The following is a 17320-nucleotide window of genomic DNA, read 5'->3' as shown; positions in this document are numbered from 1 at the left end:
ATATCCTTAAGGACATGCTCTTTAAGGGGATGTTGCTGTCGTTTTATTTCCTTACAGAAAAGAATTACTGCCTATAATAAATTATTGTTGCCCAGTAATTTTATTACTCATTCGAATAATAAAATTACTGAGCGACAGTAATTTATTACTGACCAATAATTTATCATAGGCAGTAATACTTTTCTGTAAGGGTATATTACAAATTTGTTGGAACTATACTCGTTATACCCTTATAAAAAGTACCACTGCGATAAATTGGCTATTGATAAATCACCGTTGCTCAACAGTTTTATTATTCGTACGAGTAATAGTACGAGTACAGCAATTTATCAGTGGCAAATTGATTAGAGCCAGTAATATTTTTGGCAAAGATACCGGCTGCACAGAATGAAAAATCTTTTTGCAGGATTACAGTGCATACGTTAATGCAGGCGAGGACGGTTGACTTTATTCGCAGAGCGGAAAAAAGTTTCACAACTTGCTGACTTTCTCTCGTTTTTCGAATGAAATTAACCGTTATCGGCTACATTAATGTGCACTGCAATAGTGCAAAGGGACTTTCCGTTCTTTGCAGTCGGTAACGAGTACAATACTAAGAAATTCTCGGCAAAACAGGACGACTGCAGGATCTCCTTGTGGAAAAAAGCTGGCGAAAGGGCTGATGGAAGGTTGATGAAAATTCGAGATCGTTCGAAAGGAAAGTCGCTGCCCCTTCCGTCCGATCGTCGCGCGCAATATCCGCGCGCGCGCGCGCGTCATAAGCGCAACGCGTACACCGTGACGGGCGCGTTGACGATGACGTCGTCGCGCCACTGGTTGGCCCCGTCGGCGGCGTTCGGCGGAAGTCGCGCGTCTCCGAAAGCCCGGGCCGCGCGATTGGTGGCCGCGCGCCGGCGAGAGGCCGCGTCGGCCAATCGCCGGGCGCGTTAGAGGGGCACGCTGTTTTCTCTCGGTTTCCTGGGCGAACAGCCATGTCTAACATCAGACGGGTTCGAACATCACAACCAAGAGGAACGGGAACATCTAGGTTCGGCAGCGGCGTGTATTAACACCTAAACACCACGATGGCTGACCCGGAGAAACAGCCCGAACAACCCAAGGCTGTCCAGCAGAAGTTGGTCATCGGTGAGTGAGCGACAGGATCGCGGCGACATCGCGGTGTTTTCGGGCCGAACGGGCGAGCGAGAACAGATATCCGCGAGGCGGTCGTCTCTTCGCAGTCCGTAATGGCGGCGTGTCCGCGCGCGCTCCCACGGCGTTAGGCTCGCGCGCGCGAGCCACGCGGTCGCCGTACGTCGTCCCGGAGGTGGTGCGCGCCGCGCTTCCTCGTCGTGGCCGCTTCTCGCGCCGGTTCGCGCGCACCTCGTCGGACCTGTGTGCGGTCTCGTGTGAGCAGCCTCGAGCCGGATAGCCCCCGCTGGCCCGCATCGATTTTCGCGCATCGACGCCGCGCGCGCGCTCGTCCTGGGAGATGATGTGCGAAGAGATGCCACGAGGAGGAAGAGTCACGGACGGAACACGGGAAAGCGAGAGAACGTAGCGGCCACCCAACGCCGGCGAGAGACTCTTCGCGCGCGATCCCCGGAGAGCGCCGATCCGGAGCAGCAGCCGCGCGCGCTCTCCACGTTTCGCGTTATGTAAGAAGCGCGCGCGGCGTGCTGGCCGATTCGCGGGAACACGTGCGTCGCGGCATCGTCGAGTTCTTCCCGGGTTCTCTCTCCCTCTTTGTTCCGGCTTCGGCAAAAATCCTCTGCATCCTCTTTTGTACCGCGCCTCGCGAATACGCGGGATCGAAGCAAGAGTGAGAGAGAGACATACATACATACACACGTGCTCTGCACCACGCGAAGCTCGCGACAATTTGCGAAAGGAAGCTTATTCGGTAAACTGTGCGAGAGAGTCCGGTCCAGAGGGGAATCTCGTTGAGATTTACGAATTTTCTCACGGCCGGACGAGAGAGGGAGAGACGCATCGTTTCGGGAAAATATGTGTCACGGTTTCCTGAAACAAGTAATGCCGGGGGAGACGGAGGGCCACGTGGTCACACGGGGTTGCACGTGGTAAGGAGAAAACTGCTCTTTGGTTTCCGGACGAAATTTCGAGCGCCTGTGATATCTGTCCTCATTCTCGCATTTCGTTCTCCGATTTCGATTTTGTTTGGATTCCTCTCCAAGGTCGTCGCGCGCGCGAAACTGTTGTCAAGTTATACCCCAGGCCTTATCGTATTTTCGTCGGGGGATGCGAGAGAGAGAGAGCAACGCACGCGCGCATCGCTCGTCTCAACGGATTTTATTCTCTCTCTCTCTCTCTCTCTCTCTCTATTTGTCCCCTGTAGATTCTCCGCCCGCGAATTCCGACCGATCTTGAACAGAGAAACGCGAAAACTCCTACGAATTCGTGAGAAACCCGACGATTTGTTAGAGCGATATCACCGACTCTTTCTCTCTCTCTCTCTCTCTCTGCGTTCATTTGTATTGTTTCGTCTCGCCCAATCGCGTGTTTACACATTTCGATTTTCGGATTAGCTTTAACGCGCTGCATTATTCTCGGAAACATCATTCGTCACGAGAACCGAGGACCATTCGACCGTTGAGTTTCGATTCGGGAATAGTTGCCGGCTCTTGTAAACACGTGGCAATAATACACGAGTCCACACACCGTCGGATATATCTATTATTCCCTTCTCCAAGGTCGCCATGGTACTTTAGTGCGCGATAATATGTATGTCCGATAAGCGTTCTCCTGCTCTCTTTCTCTCGCGTGTATCGCGACGTTCACGAAATTTTCATTCGCGCGATTTATCGGAAAATTTTCGTCCACGCCAAGTAGGCGCGCTGTATTCTCTCTTTTAATAAATCACTTTCGCGTCTATAATCATACTTGAAATACATACTTATACATATTATATATTGTACATATATATATTATATATTGTACATATAAAGTTTTATATTACACATTACGTATATATATATATAATACATATATTGTCATGTATTATATGCAAGTCTATATTCTGAACTCACTTTTATCAGTCAAAGTGAGTTCAGAATATGGAGTATTATGTGTTTAAAGTATGATAATATATGTGAGAATCATTTACATTTGCATATGCATGCGCAATCGCTCGATTTTGCATTTTATCGTATCAATCACACGTTATTTTTGCGATTTCAGCTAACAAAGTGACCGGGACTGTTAAATGGTTTAACGTCAAGAGTGGATACGGGTTCATCAACAGGTCAGTAATCATTGCTTTGCAATTATCCTACTATCCTGTCCCTTCGGTTCTCTCCCCCTCCCCATCCCCCTTTTTTTGTAATTATTCGCTCGTCATCAAGAAACTACCGAACGAGAAAGGATACGTGTATACATCTATCTGACCGCGTGGGTGTGGGGGCTTAGTCATGCGCTATTAATTTAAACGCCTATTTCTCGCTACAACCGCGAGCGTCTTGAAGGGACGTCTTGTGTTCACGAACCGTCGCATTTCCGACGAAAATCTCCCGAATGCGTTGCGAATGCATCCTAAATTAATCATCTCCCCGTCGCGACGCGCATTGATCATTTTCTTTCGCAGCGAATCCGCTTAAAATCGCCGTTCATCGTCGCGTGTTTTGAATAAATCAATTTCGCGACTTCCGCCGTGCGTCGCAAAATAATGCAGTCGAAATGTGTAACCGGCTTTCTCATGCTCGTGACTGTGTCCGGCGGGAAGAGTTGAAATTGTCATCGGTGTGCGTTAACGTGCATCAACGTCGATACCCATGGTCTTAGTCATATCGGGCAAGTAATCTATGAGTCTCGGCCGTAAGTTCAAGTAAACTTTCGATAAATTTTGAAGCAAGGTAGATAAATCTTGGTTCGCTTTCTTCCCGGTCGACGATATGTTCCGACGTTATCGACGTTTCGTTGTCGTCATCGTGTCGGAATTTCAGGCTCCGTCTACGCAAAAGAGAAGTTTACTAATAAATAATTGAGATAATTCGAAAAATCGATAAATTATTTAAGAAATCGATTCATCAAGAACTGGCTTTCCCAACGGACAGTGAACGTGAGACTATGATGCTTGACACGATATTACTACTATTATTGTTTCACTGTATTTATAATTATCTTTACAATTTTATTTACATTTCTTTAATTTATCATTTAATTTTTCATTTGTTTATTATTTCATTCGAATTATTATTTAGTTTGATTTGATTCAATCTAGATCTCTATTCACTATTTATATCACTACAGTGGTCAACACAAAAATCGTATCTATCCTGAATCTAAACCGTCAATTTTAATGAATTTCATAGCGTCGATCGCAGATATAAAAATTAAAATTTAGCTTCTAATTTTCACCATGCAACAAACAACATCTAAAGAAAATTTGATATTTGAGGCTTTTGTGATGCGGAGAAAAGGGGATTTCTCCAAAATCATTTCTTAAAGCTAATTTTTCCTTTGAAATCATGTGTATAACAGTCTTGTGTGGGAGCTTATGAGTGAGATATATCTTTTTATTTTCTGTAGAAAGATAGAGATTATTTGTATTTTTTCGTTGTGTAACATCCTTTATTTCGGGACCGTTAAAAACGCTTAATAACGTAACATTTAAAGAGAATTTCATCCTTTCTGGCAATATGAAACGTAAGAACAAGAAATTATGGTGAAAATTATCCCGTTTTATTTTCATACTTTATACTATTAATTTACAAAAATTAAAATTTAGCCTATGTTTATTGAAAGCTAATTAAAAATAGCCGAGTAACTTTCTTTCATTGTCATTCTCTGTATAAACACTGACATATAAAGAATGGAAAAAATTAAAATTTATAAAGAACACAATTCATTGTGTGAAATTTGTTGATCGGTCGTTTTTTTTTTCCATTACGTCTCTGCGATACAAACGCTAGGATCTAGGACGCGATCAGCCGGTCCCGAGCGCGCATAAGGGAAATACTGGCCGCTAATATTAGGAAAACCGTCGGTCTCTCGCCGCAGGTTCGACCTGCAACCTCGACCTGGCATTCTGCCGCACGGAAAATAGACACCTCATTCGGCACGTGCGCGCGGCCACAGGAGCGGCGCGCAGAGTCGCTTCCTCGCTATTTTCGAGGTCCCGTCGTTTATGCCTGGCCGCGCGCCAGAGGAAATCCTCGGCTCGAGTCGCGCGTCCGAGCCGGTAGCGCGCTCGGTTCCTCGCGATATCGCGCGGAACCTCCGGACAGACGACTAGCGCGCGTTTCCGTCCGCTCGCCGCTGACGAGTCCGCCGGTCAAAGCGGGCTCTTTCGCGGCCGGGGAGAAGGGCTTACGTCATCGTTGTCGCTGTCACGACCGGAAGGAAAAGAAAAGGGGAGGGAAGGAAAAGTTTAGATGCAATAAAAGGAACAAGGAATTAAGCATAGGAAATTAGGAACAAGCTATAGTAGTTCAAAACACAATAAAAGGGAATGGAGAATAAGATATATATATATATATATATATATAACAACATTTTTAAACGAAAGATCATATAACAACATTTTTAAAAGAAAGATCATTTTTATTATATATATAAAACCGCTTTTATTATATCTATTTTTTTCTAAGGAACTTTTACTGTCATCATTAACACTTTTGCCATTTTCTTGATAATTATCGATTGATTCAGATTGACTTTCGTTTATATATTGATAATCATTAGACACTTCAAAAGTTAACTTTCGGTCAGCCACTGAGCCCTGTAAGCTCACAAGTTATAAGGAACAGAATTTCGACTGAGCGTTCCTAATCGTAGTTACTTGTATTTTTATTGTGAATTGAAGCATGTGTTCTCCTTGTGTCGAAATTTAATTCCCTGTTCCCGATTCTTTATATTTAGTATTTTCCTCCATATTCCATTCATTGTGTCTGAGCCTCCTAAAACGCAATAAAAGGAGTAGAGAATAAGATATATATGCATATATAAGAACGTTCTAGTGAAATCATCATTTTTACTATATATTTCCAATAGATCTCTGCTGTCACCATTGACGCGTTTGTCAGTTCGTTGATAGTTATTGAATTGGCTCAAACTGACTTTCATTTGTACATTGATGATCATTGGACATTTTGAAGATTAACCGTCAGTTAGCTATCAAGCCTTATAAGCACACAAACTATAAAGAATCGAATTTCGACAGTGTTCCCAATCTTGATTCTCTCTTCCTTTATTGTAGATCGAAGCATGGCCGCCCATGTGTCGAAATTTAATTCCTTCTTCCTAACGGCCTGTATTTAATTGTTCGTTCCTCATTTCTTTCATTATGCCCGGGCCCGAAGGATGTTGCACGCCTCGCTCTCTTCTCGCCGCCGCCGTGTTGTTTGTTCCCTCTTTTATCGCCGGAAAACGCTCTCACGCGCCATCGCGCTCGGCCGCGAACAAGCGTGCACCTCCTCACCGGGAGCTCCCGAACGCGCACTTTCACCGGCTCCGGCGGGCGCCAACGCCGCGAAACGTTAGAAACCCGGCCCGTTACGACGCGGCCGTTTGTAAATATAGAACGCTTTCGTTGAACCGTGCCAGCGCGAATCGCCCGGTGTTTTATACTTGTACTCGGGGAAAAAATCACGATTCCCGCGGCTGAGCAGGGCGACACCAGATGGGAAACTCACCGACGAGAATTGATATCTCTTTCTGTGTCACCGCGATTTGAGAACAGTCGCGTGAACGTTCAAATGAGCATTTCAATCAATCGGGATGACACGGGCCAAGATCGAAGCCACTTGTTTCGCGTTGAAACCCGGTTGAAACAACCGAGAACAATTGGTCGAAACCTCCGGTAGGAATCTGTTTCTATCCTCTTCCTTTTTCTGTATACAAACGAGTTTTCGTCTGGTCCAGCAGGGCAACGAGAGATTCAGTTACACCGGACCGGAGTTGTTTCTTCCGTGGGAAAGAAACTTCAGTTCCTAAACAGGGTGAAAACTCGGTGACGAGAAGGGAAAACGAACAAACGATATGCAATACCGGTGGACAATAATTCGTTCTTTCTTGTATATATTAAAGCAAGAGAGTCTCAAAGATACTCGCTCAGTTCTAACTTGACCGAACCGGAAAAATGTCAAATTGATTACTGAAAAGTTAGCACTTGACCAATCGGGATAACACACTGAGAAAAAGATTTCTTCGAATTTAATCAATCTTACCACATCCAAACAAATTTCATCATTGGCACGCACCAAAGAAATTCATGTTTCGATTAATAAGCACGATTGTTAGACTCTTCAAGGAATATGTATCTTTTGCTGTGAATTATAAGTAGAATCAAGTGTTTCGGACAAAAAGCTGAAGACTTAACTCTTGTTACAGACCCTAAGGTGCGCTTTTTCGCGTGCTCTTCGCGGCGAAGTTCACATACACTTTGGTCTCTTTCCGCGGTATGGTTTCATGAGCGCGTTTTCCCTTTTCCGTGCTTGAAGGAACGCCGTTGATTAACACGACTTAGAGCATCCGCGCGAAAACCGTTCGCACGTCGGTCTCATCGCGGTAATCTCGTCGGAAACCTTACGGCCGAGATCTGAATGTAGAAGCGAGAGGAAGCCGTTTTACGATAGATAGCCGATAACAATGGCGAATAGAACCTAACAGCAGCACCACCGAGCGATCTCGGAAATGTTTTGGACTCGAGCTGCTATAATCGTGTCTTAGAAATGATAAATTGATAATTGATAGATAGATGCACGGAGAAACAAGATTGATTGAATTAACGTGTAATCGAAGGAGCCAAATGTTTTTGGCCGAAGATAACCGAATTTCTGGTTCTGTAAGAAGCCAATTTGGTTCGTAAGACCCCGAAATTTTGTTTCCTCCGATCAAAATCGCGCTTACTTCGTTCATCTCGCCACGTTAATTCAACCAAACTTTTTCCTTTATGCACAGAAAAAAGGGTTTCTTTAAGTTAGTATTTCTATTTATTTGACTAAAATTTGTTTCATAGAAACAATATACGCGAAATATTATTCGTTTGAGTAAACATTGTATTGTCTCATTTAAGAAAACTCGATTATTCAACAAGAAGAACGCTATTATTTAAGAAATTATATAAGAAATTATATCTTTTAACCAAATAAAATATTATTTATTTGGTTACAATAAATGTGTAAAATGAAACGAATAATTTCTTTATAAGAAAATTACCTTTTGTTTCAAACAAATTTTTTATTTAATGTAAAGATACATATTCGTTGAAAAGTCTAACAATCGTACTTGTTAATCGAAACATTCGTTTCTTTGGAGCATGATGAAATTTGTTTGGGTGCAATAAAATGTATCAAATTCGAAAAAAATTTTTTTCTCAGTGTGGATAGATGTCTATGAAACACTTTGGGATCTCAAGTTCTAAAGTGATACAGATTTGTATCAAAATACGCAGTTACAATGCACGGAAAAGGAAGATTAGCTGAATTAACGTGACAATGAACGAACTGTGAATACGTTTTGATTGAAGGGAATTTCCGGTCCTAAGAACCGAATTTAGTCCGTAAGAACGAAATTCCAGAACCAAAAGCGAGAAATTCTATTTCCCTCAACGTTAACGCGATCAGTTCGCTCATGGTAACGTTAATTCGATCGATCTTTTTTTTTTCACGTAGAATTATAAAAAGGAATTAGAATTTAATGGCCCTTATCGACAGCCCATTGCTCATTCACCGGGTCCGTCCTCCAATTCGACGAGCTCGGCTTTACCGTAATGGGAAAGTAACGCTCCATTTCGATACCCATTGAATCATAGCTCGATACTGGCTGTTCGGCATCGATCCATGTTGCGAGACGTACCGGTTCACACTCCAAATCTGTGCACCCTTCGACGTTTATTGGTCCCGAACTCCGCGGAACCGAGGGAACGAAGTTCGAATTACTTGTAATCGGCTAACGCGCGCGCGCTCGAACGCGAAATAATGAGGACATCGCGGCGAATGAACAGTTCGGTTGGACGGTACTGTATAAAGCGAATGTAACACTAAGCAGTAGTTAAACCGCTAATGCATTTGCCGAGACTCAAGGCAGATCTCAAAGGGAGGTGGTCCGATACTTCAAATGTCTACCGGATAACGCAGGCATCCGATGAAATAGTTATTATTAATTAATTAATTAATATTTTGTTTCGTCGAAGGTAGCCGAAGTGGGACCGAAACGTTCGACCAATTTAATTTAATTTACATGTTTAATTAACTTGTAAGCGTGTAGATGAAATAACCGTTTACGTGTCAAAATCGTTACTTATAGATCGGCGTTAGGCTCTTATTTGCCTTGTGGTGGACTTGTTTTTATATTGAAATTAAGACGGCTCATCAAGGATCGGAAGTCAAGTTAAAATCACGTCAGATCAAATTGGAAATAGTTAGATAATAATATGTAATTTACAATAATTATATTATAATTGGCCTCCTGGTCGCTTCGAGCGTGCATGGAGACGAGAAAAATGATCAGTTGAATCCATGTGCACTGAGAGAAAAATATATAAATATTATTTTCCGGGACAGCGATATCTTTTTTTTTTTATTTCAGCCAAATTTATTTTTACAAAAATAGTAGTAGCAACGTGCACGTAAATTACCACTGACGCTGTAGTAATATTTAATAGAAAAATAGTTTTCTTGATCATTTTTGCGGTTAAAATGAAAAAAGGATTGTCGTCCCCGAAAAGAATTATATTTTTCTCTCAGTGTGTCGAATTAATCATTACAACGATTGTTGAATTAACCAAACGCGTTTCGGTCGAAGGAAATGGAACTTTTGGGCTCTTACAGCCGAATTTTATTCGTAAGAAAATTCCGTCTCCCACGATCGAGACGCATTTGGCTCGCTCATTGTCGCGTCAATTCTGACCGATCTTTTTCCTCCAATGTCGCATATATCGAAATGGGGATTAGCGGCGTTACAAAATCGCTCCTGGTTCCTCTGGCGATCGTGGTTTGCGCGAGAATGTACGGTCGCGTTCCTGGCGGAATTAATTATTACACGACGGCTAATCAGGGCGCGATCATCTGCCCAAGGGAAGTATCGATCTTGCGAAATTCGCCGTGTTTGGCCGCGAATTTTGATCTCCGCGCACCTGATCCACCTTTTGTTGACGCGCACGAAAGGGGGGGAGGGGGCTGTTGTCTAGCTGGCGGCAGCTGGCGTTTGTGTACGGCTGCATCCTCTCTCTCTCTCTCTCCCTCCCTCCCTCCCTCCCTTCCTGTATCTCCCTCTTCTCCCTTTACTGCAGCGCGCCCGCGGGGTTCGACGACCTCTCAACTCCGTGCTTTGCTCCGCAGCTTCATGGATTCCGATTACGTCCGTACGCTCTCGCGAATTCATGCGCGAGCGCGTGCGAGAGAGAGAGGGGGGAGGGAGGGGGGTGTGCGTGCGCTACATACCCGCGACATGCTGTATTGTGCACTCGCGCGCGGAACTTCGCGGAGAATGCAGACGGACGTCATACTGACATGATTAAGCGAAATTTCTGCCACGCCATTGCGCGCACGGCCGTTAAATAGGTAGGACGGGATTATACGGGGGCGGTTTTTCCCGAATCATACGACGAAACTTCCGTACGATTCTCATCTGAAACTTACATTTCGGGGAGCTGATCGGGCGCGTTTTGCAACAATTCGTTGTTCCACGGTCTCGAGGAAAAAATATATAATGTGTTACGCAGGATGAGGCAATAGCTGTTACCGGCTTGAATATCTTCGAGGTATCAAAGCAAGAGAGAGAGAGAGAATGTATCTGATAAGTCGCGTTAATACCAGTGGTCATCAATTCGAAAATTCTAGTCGATGAAATATTTTCATTTTTCGAAATACGAGAATAGGAGAATAATTTATCCAATAAAAGTCGCATTAGTACCAGTGGTCATCGCTTCGAAAACCATCGAATCGTTGATCAAATATTTTTATTTTTCAAAATATGAGAGTAGGAGAAAAATTTATGAAACAGAAGTCTCATTGATATCAGTGGTCATCAATTCGAAAATCTAGTTGTTAATAAGATATTTTTACTTTTCAAAGATATTCAAAGTGGTAAAGATTTGTCTCACCTTATATAATAAAAGAAGAAACGTGAGTATTAATCGTGGGCAAATTTCAAACGCTAGTTTTATGTTACTCATGTGAGAAAACGAATATCCATCATCTTTAACGCAACTCTTGTTTTCGATTGTTACAGGAATGACACCAGAGAGGACGTGTTCGTACATCAAGTAAGTTTCTCACATTCCAAATACACTTAGGTCTCTCTTTACCCGATGGATGCGTGCGGTGCAAGAAAAACCGCGTAAAAATTGATTTGCAACAAAGTATAGAACTTTTGTTAAAGTAACGCCAAACTATATAAAAAGCAATTTTTAAATATGAAAATGCATTCACTCTGAAAATATTTTATTTAATAAACACATCAAAGAAAAGTTATTGTGTTGAGGAAGATGAAAAAAAAATTCTTTTAAAAAATCAATATTTTACAAAAAAAGAATCGCATAAATGTGAATAAAACGTGGTAAAAAGATCGCGTAAAAGAAATAGCGTGTAGAAAGAGACCCGAGCGTAAGTGTAACGAAGCTAAATCAGCTGTTAAAACTTGCGCGTGCGGTGCTGAATGTTACCTGTGCTTGCAGTCGGCCATCGTTAAGAACAACCCGAGGAAGGCCGTGCGTAGCGTCGGCGACGGCGAGGTCGTGGAGTTCGACGTCGTCATCGGCGAGAAGGGTCACGAGGCGGCGAACGTCACCGGGCCAGCTGGTGAGGCCGTCAAGGGTTCGCCTTACGCTGCGGATAAGCGCCGCGGCTATCGTTCCGCACACTGGGTATATCCGAGACGCGGCAACGGTAGACCGCAGCGCAGACCCCGCGAAGGCCAAGAGGGCTACGAGTCAGGTACGCATTATCGGCAGTATCCTAGCAGCGTCCTCGTTATTAATAGTCCACGTCTCTCACGGATAAAATATACACAAGATAACGCGAGTTATCTTACCAGAGGAATCAATGTGTGTGTGCGTGATACCTTGCAGGATTTATGTCCTCTCTATTAATAGTCCGCTACCTCGGCGAAGCTGTTCATTGTTTCATCCACAAACGTGGACTTGATGATCGGAATCAAATTTCCAGGCGAGGCGAGAACGACCGACGACGCGAATGCGGCCGAGGGTGGTGGCCAACAGCCGCAACAGCAGCGACGCTACAGGATGCGTCGCCATTACGACGGCTACTACCGCGGAGCACGGCGTTCCGGGCCAGCTCCCCAGCAAGGCGAGAACGGGGAAGGCGGTGAGCAGGCGGAGGGGACCGGCGAGGGGGGCGCCCCACCGCGTGGTGGTGGTCGAGGACGGGGCGGACCGTCGCGGCGCTACTTCCGCCGCAACTTCCGCGGAGGAAGGGGTGGTGGACCCCCGCGGCGTCCTCGCAGCCAGGATGGCCAGGTGAGAGACGAGGTTTGACCAAGTAGCTCCGGATCCTCTTCTCCTCAGGCGTATCCGGGCGTTACCGATGAGCGGGCCGACGAGAGAGAGAGAGATCTCCCCGAGTCAAGTGTCCTCTTCTCGGCTGCGATTCTCGACACCCGTTCCCCATCGTGTGTACAGTTACCTCCGGATCTTCTTCTTTGCTTCCTGGACTTCACTTCGAAACTGATAAACCGCATATTTTCGTCCCGTTTTTTTTCCTTTTTTTTTATATTCTGGTTACAAATGATGAATAAAGTGTCGAGTCTGAATTGGTCATCTGAATCTGCACGGTCTTTTTTTTTCTTCTTTTATTTTTTTCTTTATCTCGAAGCGATACTTCGGTGAATCTCACCTTAGCCGCGCTTGCCTCGCCCCCTCTTGTTTCGTACCTTCGGTACGGATTACGCTTACGGACACGGATTCACGGATAAAAGTCCTTCCTTTTCTCTTTCCGACGCGTCATACCGCGCACGGGGAGTACACGCGTGTCTTGTTCCACTTGCTAGTCCATGTTTTCATCCTCGACGCGATACGAACGAAATCCACATCGGTCTCTTGGTCTCCGAGCGAGTTTCTCGCCGGGTTGTGTCACATTGCTACGATTGCTAGGTAACCGACGGTGAGCATGCGGGCGAGGCTGGCGGTCGTCAAGCAATCGGTAATTCGCAGACGAATCCACGACCGCGATACAGACGGCGATTCCTGCGACAGCCTCGCGAGACCACCCTGAGAGACCAACGGACGAGCGCCGTGGAGAATTCGCCATCCTCCGGCACTCGCAAATCCAATTCCGCTCCTGCTCCCTCTTTGCGAACGCAAGCCGCCGATATTCCTCCCGAATCCTGCGATAAATCCTGCAAGGTATCACGCACATACACATTGATTCCTCTGGTAAGATAACTCGCGTTATCTTGTGTATATTTTATCCGTGAGAGACGTGGAACCAATTTCTGCGAAACCATGATTCTTGTACGGGGCACTCGCACGGAAGTTCATCATCGCTCGCTGTATCTCGCGAATCGCTCTAGCTTCACCCTATATACAGCCCCCGGCCATATTATTAGACGCACTTTGATGCTTTAATAGAATACAGATTAGGAGGAGGAGAGAAGCTACTAATTTTACTTTTACTCGATTAGGATAATTTTCGCTGTCAAACAGCACTTTTACCTATGAGGCGTCGAATAACTTGTTTCACCCATAATTTAATATTGTAAACAATATTAATATTTTTCACGCAAGGATTTATTTTCCCGTTAGTAAGCAAGGAATCTGGAAGTTTCAAGTCACACAAGAAAAAACAGAAATCGAATTAAATTTCAATTTGCACACGCTCAAAATTCACGTCTGTTCTCGTTATTGTTAACAATATGCGACTAGCGCGGGTTCATGGTCACTGTAACAGCCAAGCGAAGTGACGCCATAAAAAATATCTTTTATAGAATAATGATTCCTTAACATAACTCGATAGATGAGGCGTATTATAAAACTAGTCCTCGGAAGCCTATGATAAGTAAGTCGGCTGTAAGAAATTTAAGGCGCGTCTGATAACATGGACGGTGATTATATGTACATATAGATACTATTATCTGTAAATATCTGTTCTTTCGTCAACGGATTGCACTGGTCGGTGTTCTGTTTCCTTTCTCCCGCGTGCATTCAACAAGGCACCTTGTAAACACGAGACACATATCGGGAGCTGTCCGACGTGACGCCTCTTTCAACGTCGTAGAAGATCGAGATGATAAATCGAAAACGGTCCAGAGAGAAACGGAGAGAGTTTTGTTGAGGTGTATACACTAAAAGTGACTTTTATTAAATTCGGGTTAAACTGATTGATGAATAATACAATGAGAATTGCCGATCAGTTTTCACTTCCGTAATTTGTCGTTCAACAATAATGGATAAGTTAATAATTTCCGTCCGCGTTAACAAGATAGAACCGGCGACAGTTGATGACCGACGGCGCGCAATTTTAAATCGTTAATTATGTTAATCGCAACTTGGTAAAAGCCACCCTAAAGGTGACTTTGGTACACATACTGATGCCTGTTTCTGTTATCATCGTTTAAATATGACCGACGATTAATTAATATTAATTCGACAGAGTTGACGAATCGCATTGATCAATTAGTTTCAGTTCGACTGATCAATGCGATTTCGATCAATTTCGTTAATTGTCAATTAGATTTAAACCATGATGGTAAGAACGGGCTAAGAATGACTTTCATTAAACTCAAATTAAACTAATCGATGAATAATAAATAAGAATTGTCAATGTCAATTTCCAGTTCTGTAATTTGTTCTTCAACAATAATCGAAAAGTTCACTTCCGTTCGTGTTAACACGATAGAGCAGATGATACTTGATCGACGGCAGTTTTCGGATCGTTGATTAGATTAATCCGAATTTGGCGAGAATCATCACTCTAAGAATGACTTTTACCAAACACCGATTAAAGTAATCAATGAATAATAACAAGAACTGCCAACACCAATTTCCAGTTCTGTAATTAGTCGTCTAATAATGATCGATAAGTTAATTTCCATCTCAACGTTAACGAGAGTAATTAATACTAGATTGACGGCAATTTTAAATTCTTGATTAGATTAGTACTAGAGCTTAGTGAAAGTCACGCTAAGTGTCATCCACGTCTGATCACTTGCTAGATCCAGGATTACCAAGGTTTTCTACAAAATGTATTTTCGCGTATTTTGACCGTTGATTATTCCAGAAAACAATAATGATACTTCATAGATACTTCAATTATTTCTTTTTTTTTTACGTATAATTCCCTTTATCTTTTTTTTCTACACGTCGAATGTTATTCTCACCGAATAACATTCCAGATATCATTGTTGTTTCTTTAATTCGACCGTCACAATACACGAGAATCCAACGTTTCTCTAAGTAGTCCTGTATCGAACGGAGGTGGTCAGGCATCAATGATGCCTGATCCCTTCATGTACAGACGAGAGGCAGTTTTCCGAACACGCGGTCCGTCGACGAATCTTCTACATGAATACAACCGTAAACGCTTGGCGCACACTGTCTGCACTTTCTTTTTGTACTCTTTTCAGTCGGAGCAGAAGTCGGATGCACCTAAAGATACGGATGCACCTGCCGCTGCCCCTGCTCCACAGGTAACGTTGCTTTATTCTCCCCTCTATCCGGTCTCGGGCGTGGGAACCTCAGTTCTTACTCGTTTAACGCACCTACACCTCTGCGGCATTGAGCGTCGATTGAGTCAGTCCTTGCGATTTATTTTCTTTCTTTCCCCGGTTTTCCTACTTTCGTATCGTACGTTCCCTCGAGAAAGTCCGCGCTCCTTACGGATTGTAATAGCATAGTTCGACATTCGGAGCTCTCTCGTGGCTTGGAGCTGTGTCTTTTTTTTCCCCCCCTTTTTTTAGTCCCCAACGTCTCGTGAACATTTCTGTATCGATATCAGGGTCGCTCCTGTCACCGATACCAGATGAATCGAAGTGTTCGCGTTAGAAACGAATCCCACGGAATCCGCAATCCTCCGATTCGGGAGCGAAATCCAACGTAGTCGTAGTTTTCTCGTCTACAATGATACTATCGGGGACAGGATCCCGCAGGATCCTTAATGGAAAATGGCTTTTGGCTAAATTTTCCGAAACTGTGCTATATGATTGGTTCTCCCGACGCATCGATCAAAAGTGTACGATGGGCGCAAAGTCCGGGAAAATTGTAGCTTTTGAATCACAGTCGTTCGAAGTTCGCGTTTCCGTGCATTTTGCAGCAGTATGCGGTGCTGATCATATAAAATGGAATGGGAACCCGCATATACGTTTTCCCACATTTCCCAGATTCACATGCAAGAAAAGGATCATTAATAAAATAACAGTAACAGACCTCATAACCATGTTCCCGAACTTTTTGAACACCCTGTATATTTGTATATACATGCGATTGTAAAAAAACAATACAAATATGTACGTGTATGTAACTCGAATTCTTCGAAATTAAAAACTATAATTTTTCCGACTTTGCGCCCGTTGAGACACTTTCGATATACACGTCGAGAACTACTATGAAGCACAGAGTTTCGGAAAAGTTAGCCGAAAGCGATTTTCCACGGGGATTATGCGGGGAGTCCTTCGGTGCCGGCTTCTTTTCTTCGACGGAAATACATGCGCATGCGATTACGATGGACACTCGAGCGCGCGCGCGTAACCGCGACTTCCACATCCGCGGCTTCCACCGCAGACGTCTAAGTAAATAGCAAGTAACGGCCGTCGACGTGTTTGCAGGAGAGCCAACCGGTGCAGAACACCACCACCACCGAGAGCACCGCCTAACCAAGAGAGTAACGCTACACCACCAGCAGGACACTCCTTTTGAATATACAACACCAACACCCGTTATACACTAAACAGCAGCAGCAACAGAAACAACAACAACAACAGCATCGCAAGAACAAGAAAACATCAACCAAAAAAAAGCTAAAAGAATCGCAAAAAAATATTAAAAAAAAAAAGAAACCAACAAACACTACTCCACACTCTCCCCCACGGAAGTAAATTAATAAATTGTAGAGTGAGCACGGGAATCGGGGAAGGCGCCCACGGAGGGGGACGAGCGGGGAGGGGGAAGGCACGAGACAGCCCTTCCGTGCGCGCGCTCGCCGATTCCCGTCCGTCTCTCTCGACTTAAGGGATGGTTAGGTTGTAAGAGCGAACTGTGACCGGTCGGAATGCGCGTTAAGGGCGAAGAAGAGCGAGTGCGCGTACACACAACGCGACGAACGCGGAAGGGTAAAGCAATTACACACACACACACGCGGAGTGCACGGAGCGATGAATTCGAGCGCGGCGAGGAAAAACATATATCTCGAAATATATGTATCTTTTTTTT

The 17320-nt window shown here is 44.1% G+C and overlaps 1 protein-coding gene across 1 annotated transcript; it reads left to right on the top strand.

Annotated features, from left to right (window-relative positions):
• Positions 1-966: 966 nt before the first annotated feature.
• LOC106744315 (nuclease-sensitive element-binding protein 1-like) lies at positions 967-17320 on the top strand. Its single transcript, XM_014618985.1, has 7 exons — positions 967-1125; positions 3178-3241; positions 11170-11203; positions 11615-11873; positions 12105-12415; positions 15520-15582; positions 16717-17320. Exons 1-7 carry the CDS (start codon positions 1065-1067, stop codon positions 16762-16764), a joined length of 840 nt encoding a protein of 279 aa, XP_014474471.1. The 5' UTR covers positions 967-1064; the 3' UTR covers positions 16765-17320.

This window comes from Dinoponera quadriceps, unplaced genomic scaffold (genome assembly GCF_001313825.1).
Source record: "Dinoponera quadriceps isolate SergipeBrazil2010 unplaced genomic scaffold, ASM131382v1 scaffold1383, whole genome shotgun sequence".
Lineage (NCBI taxonomy): Eukaryota > Metazoa > Arthropoda > Insecta > Hymenoptera > Formicidae > Dinoponera > Dinoponera quadriceps.
Note: the sequence above shows the minus strand (reverse complement) of the source record. Positions and strands in the feature narration are given on the sequence as shown.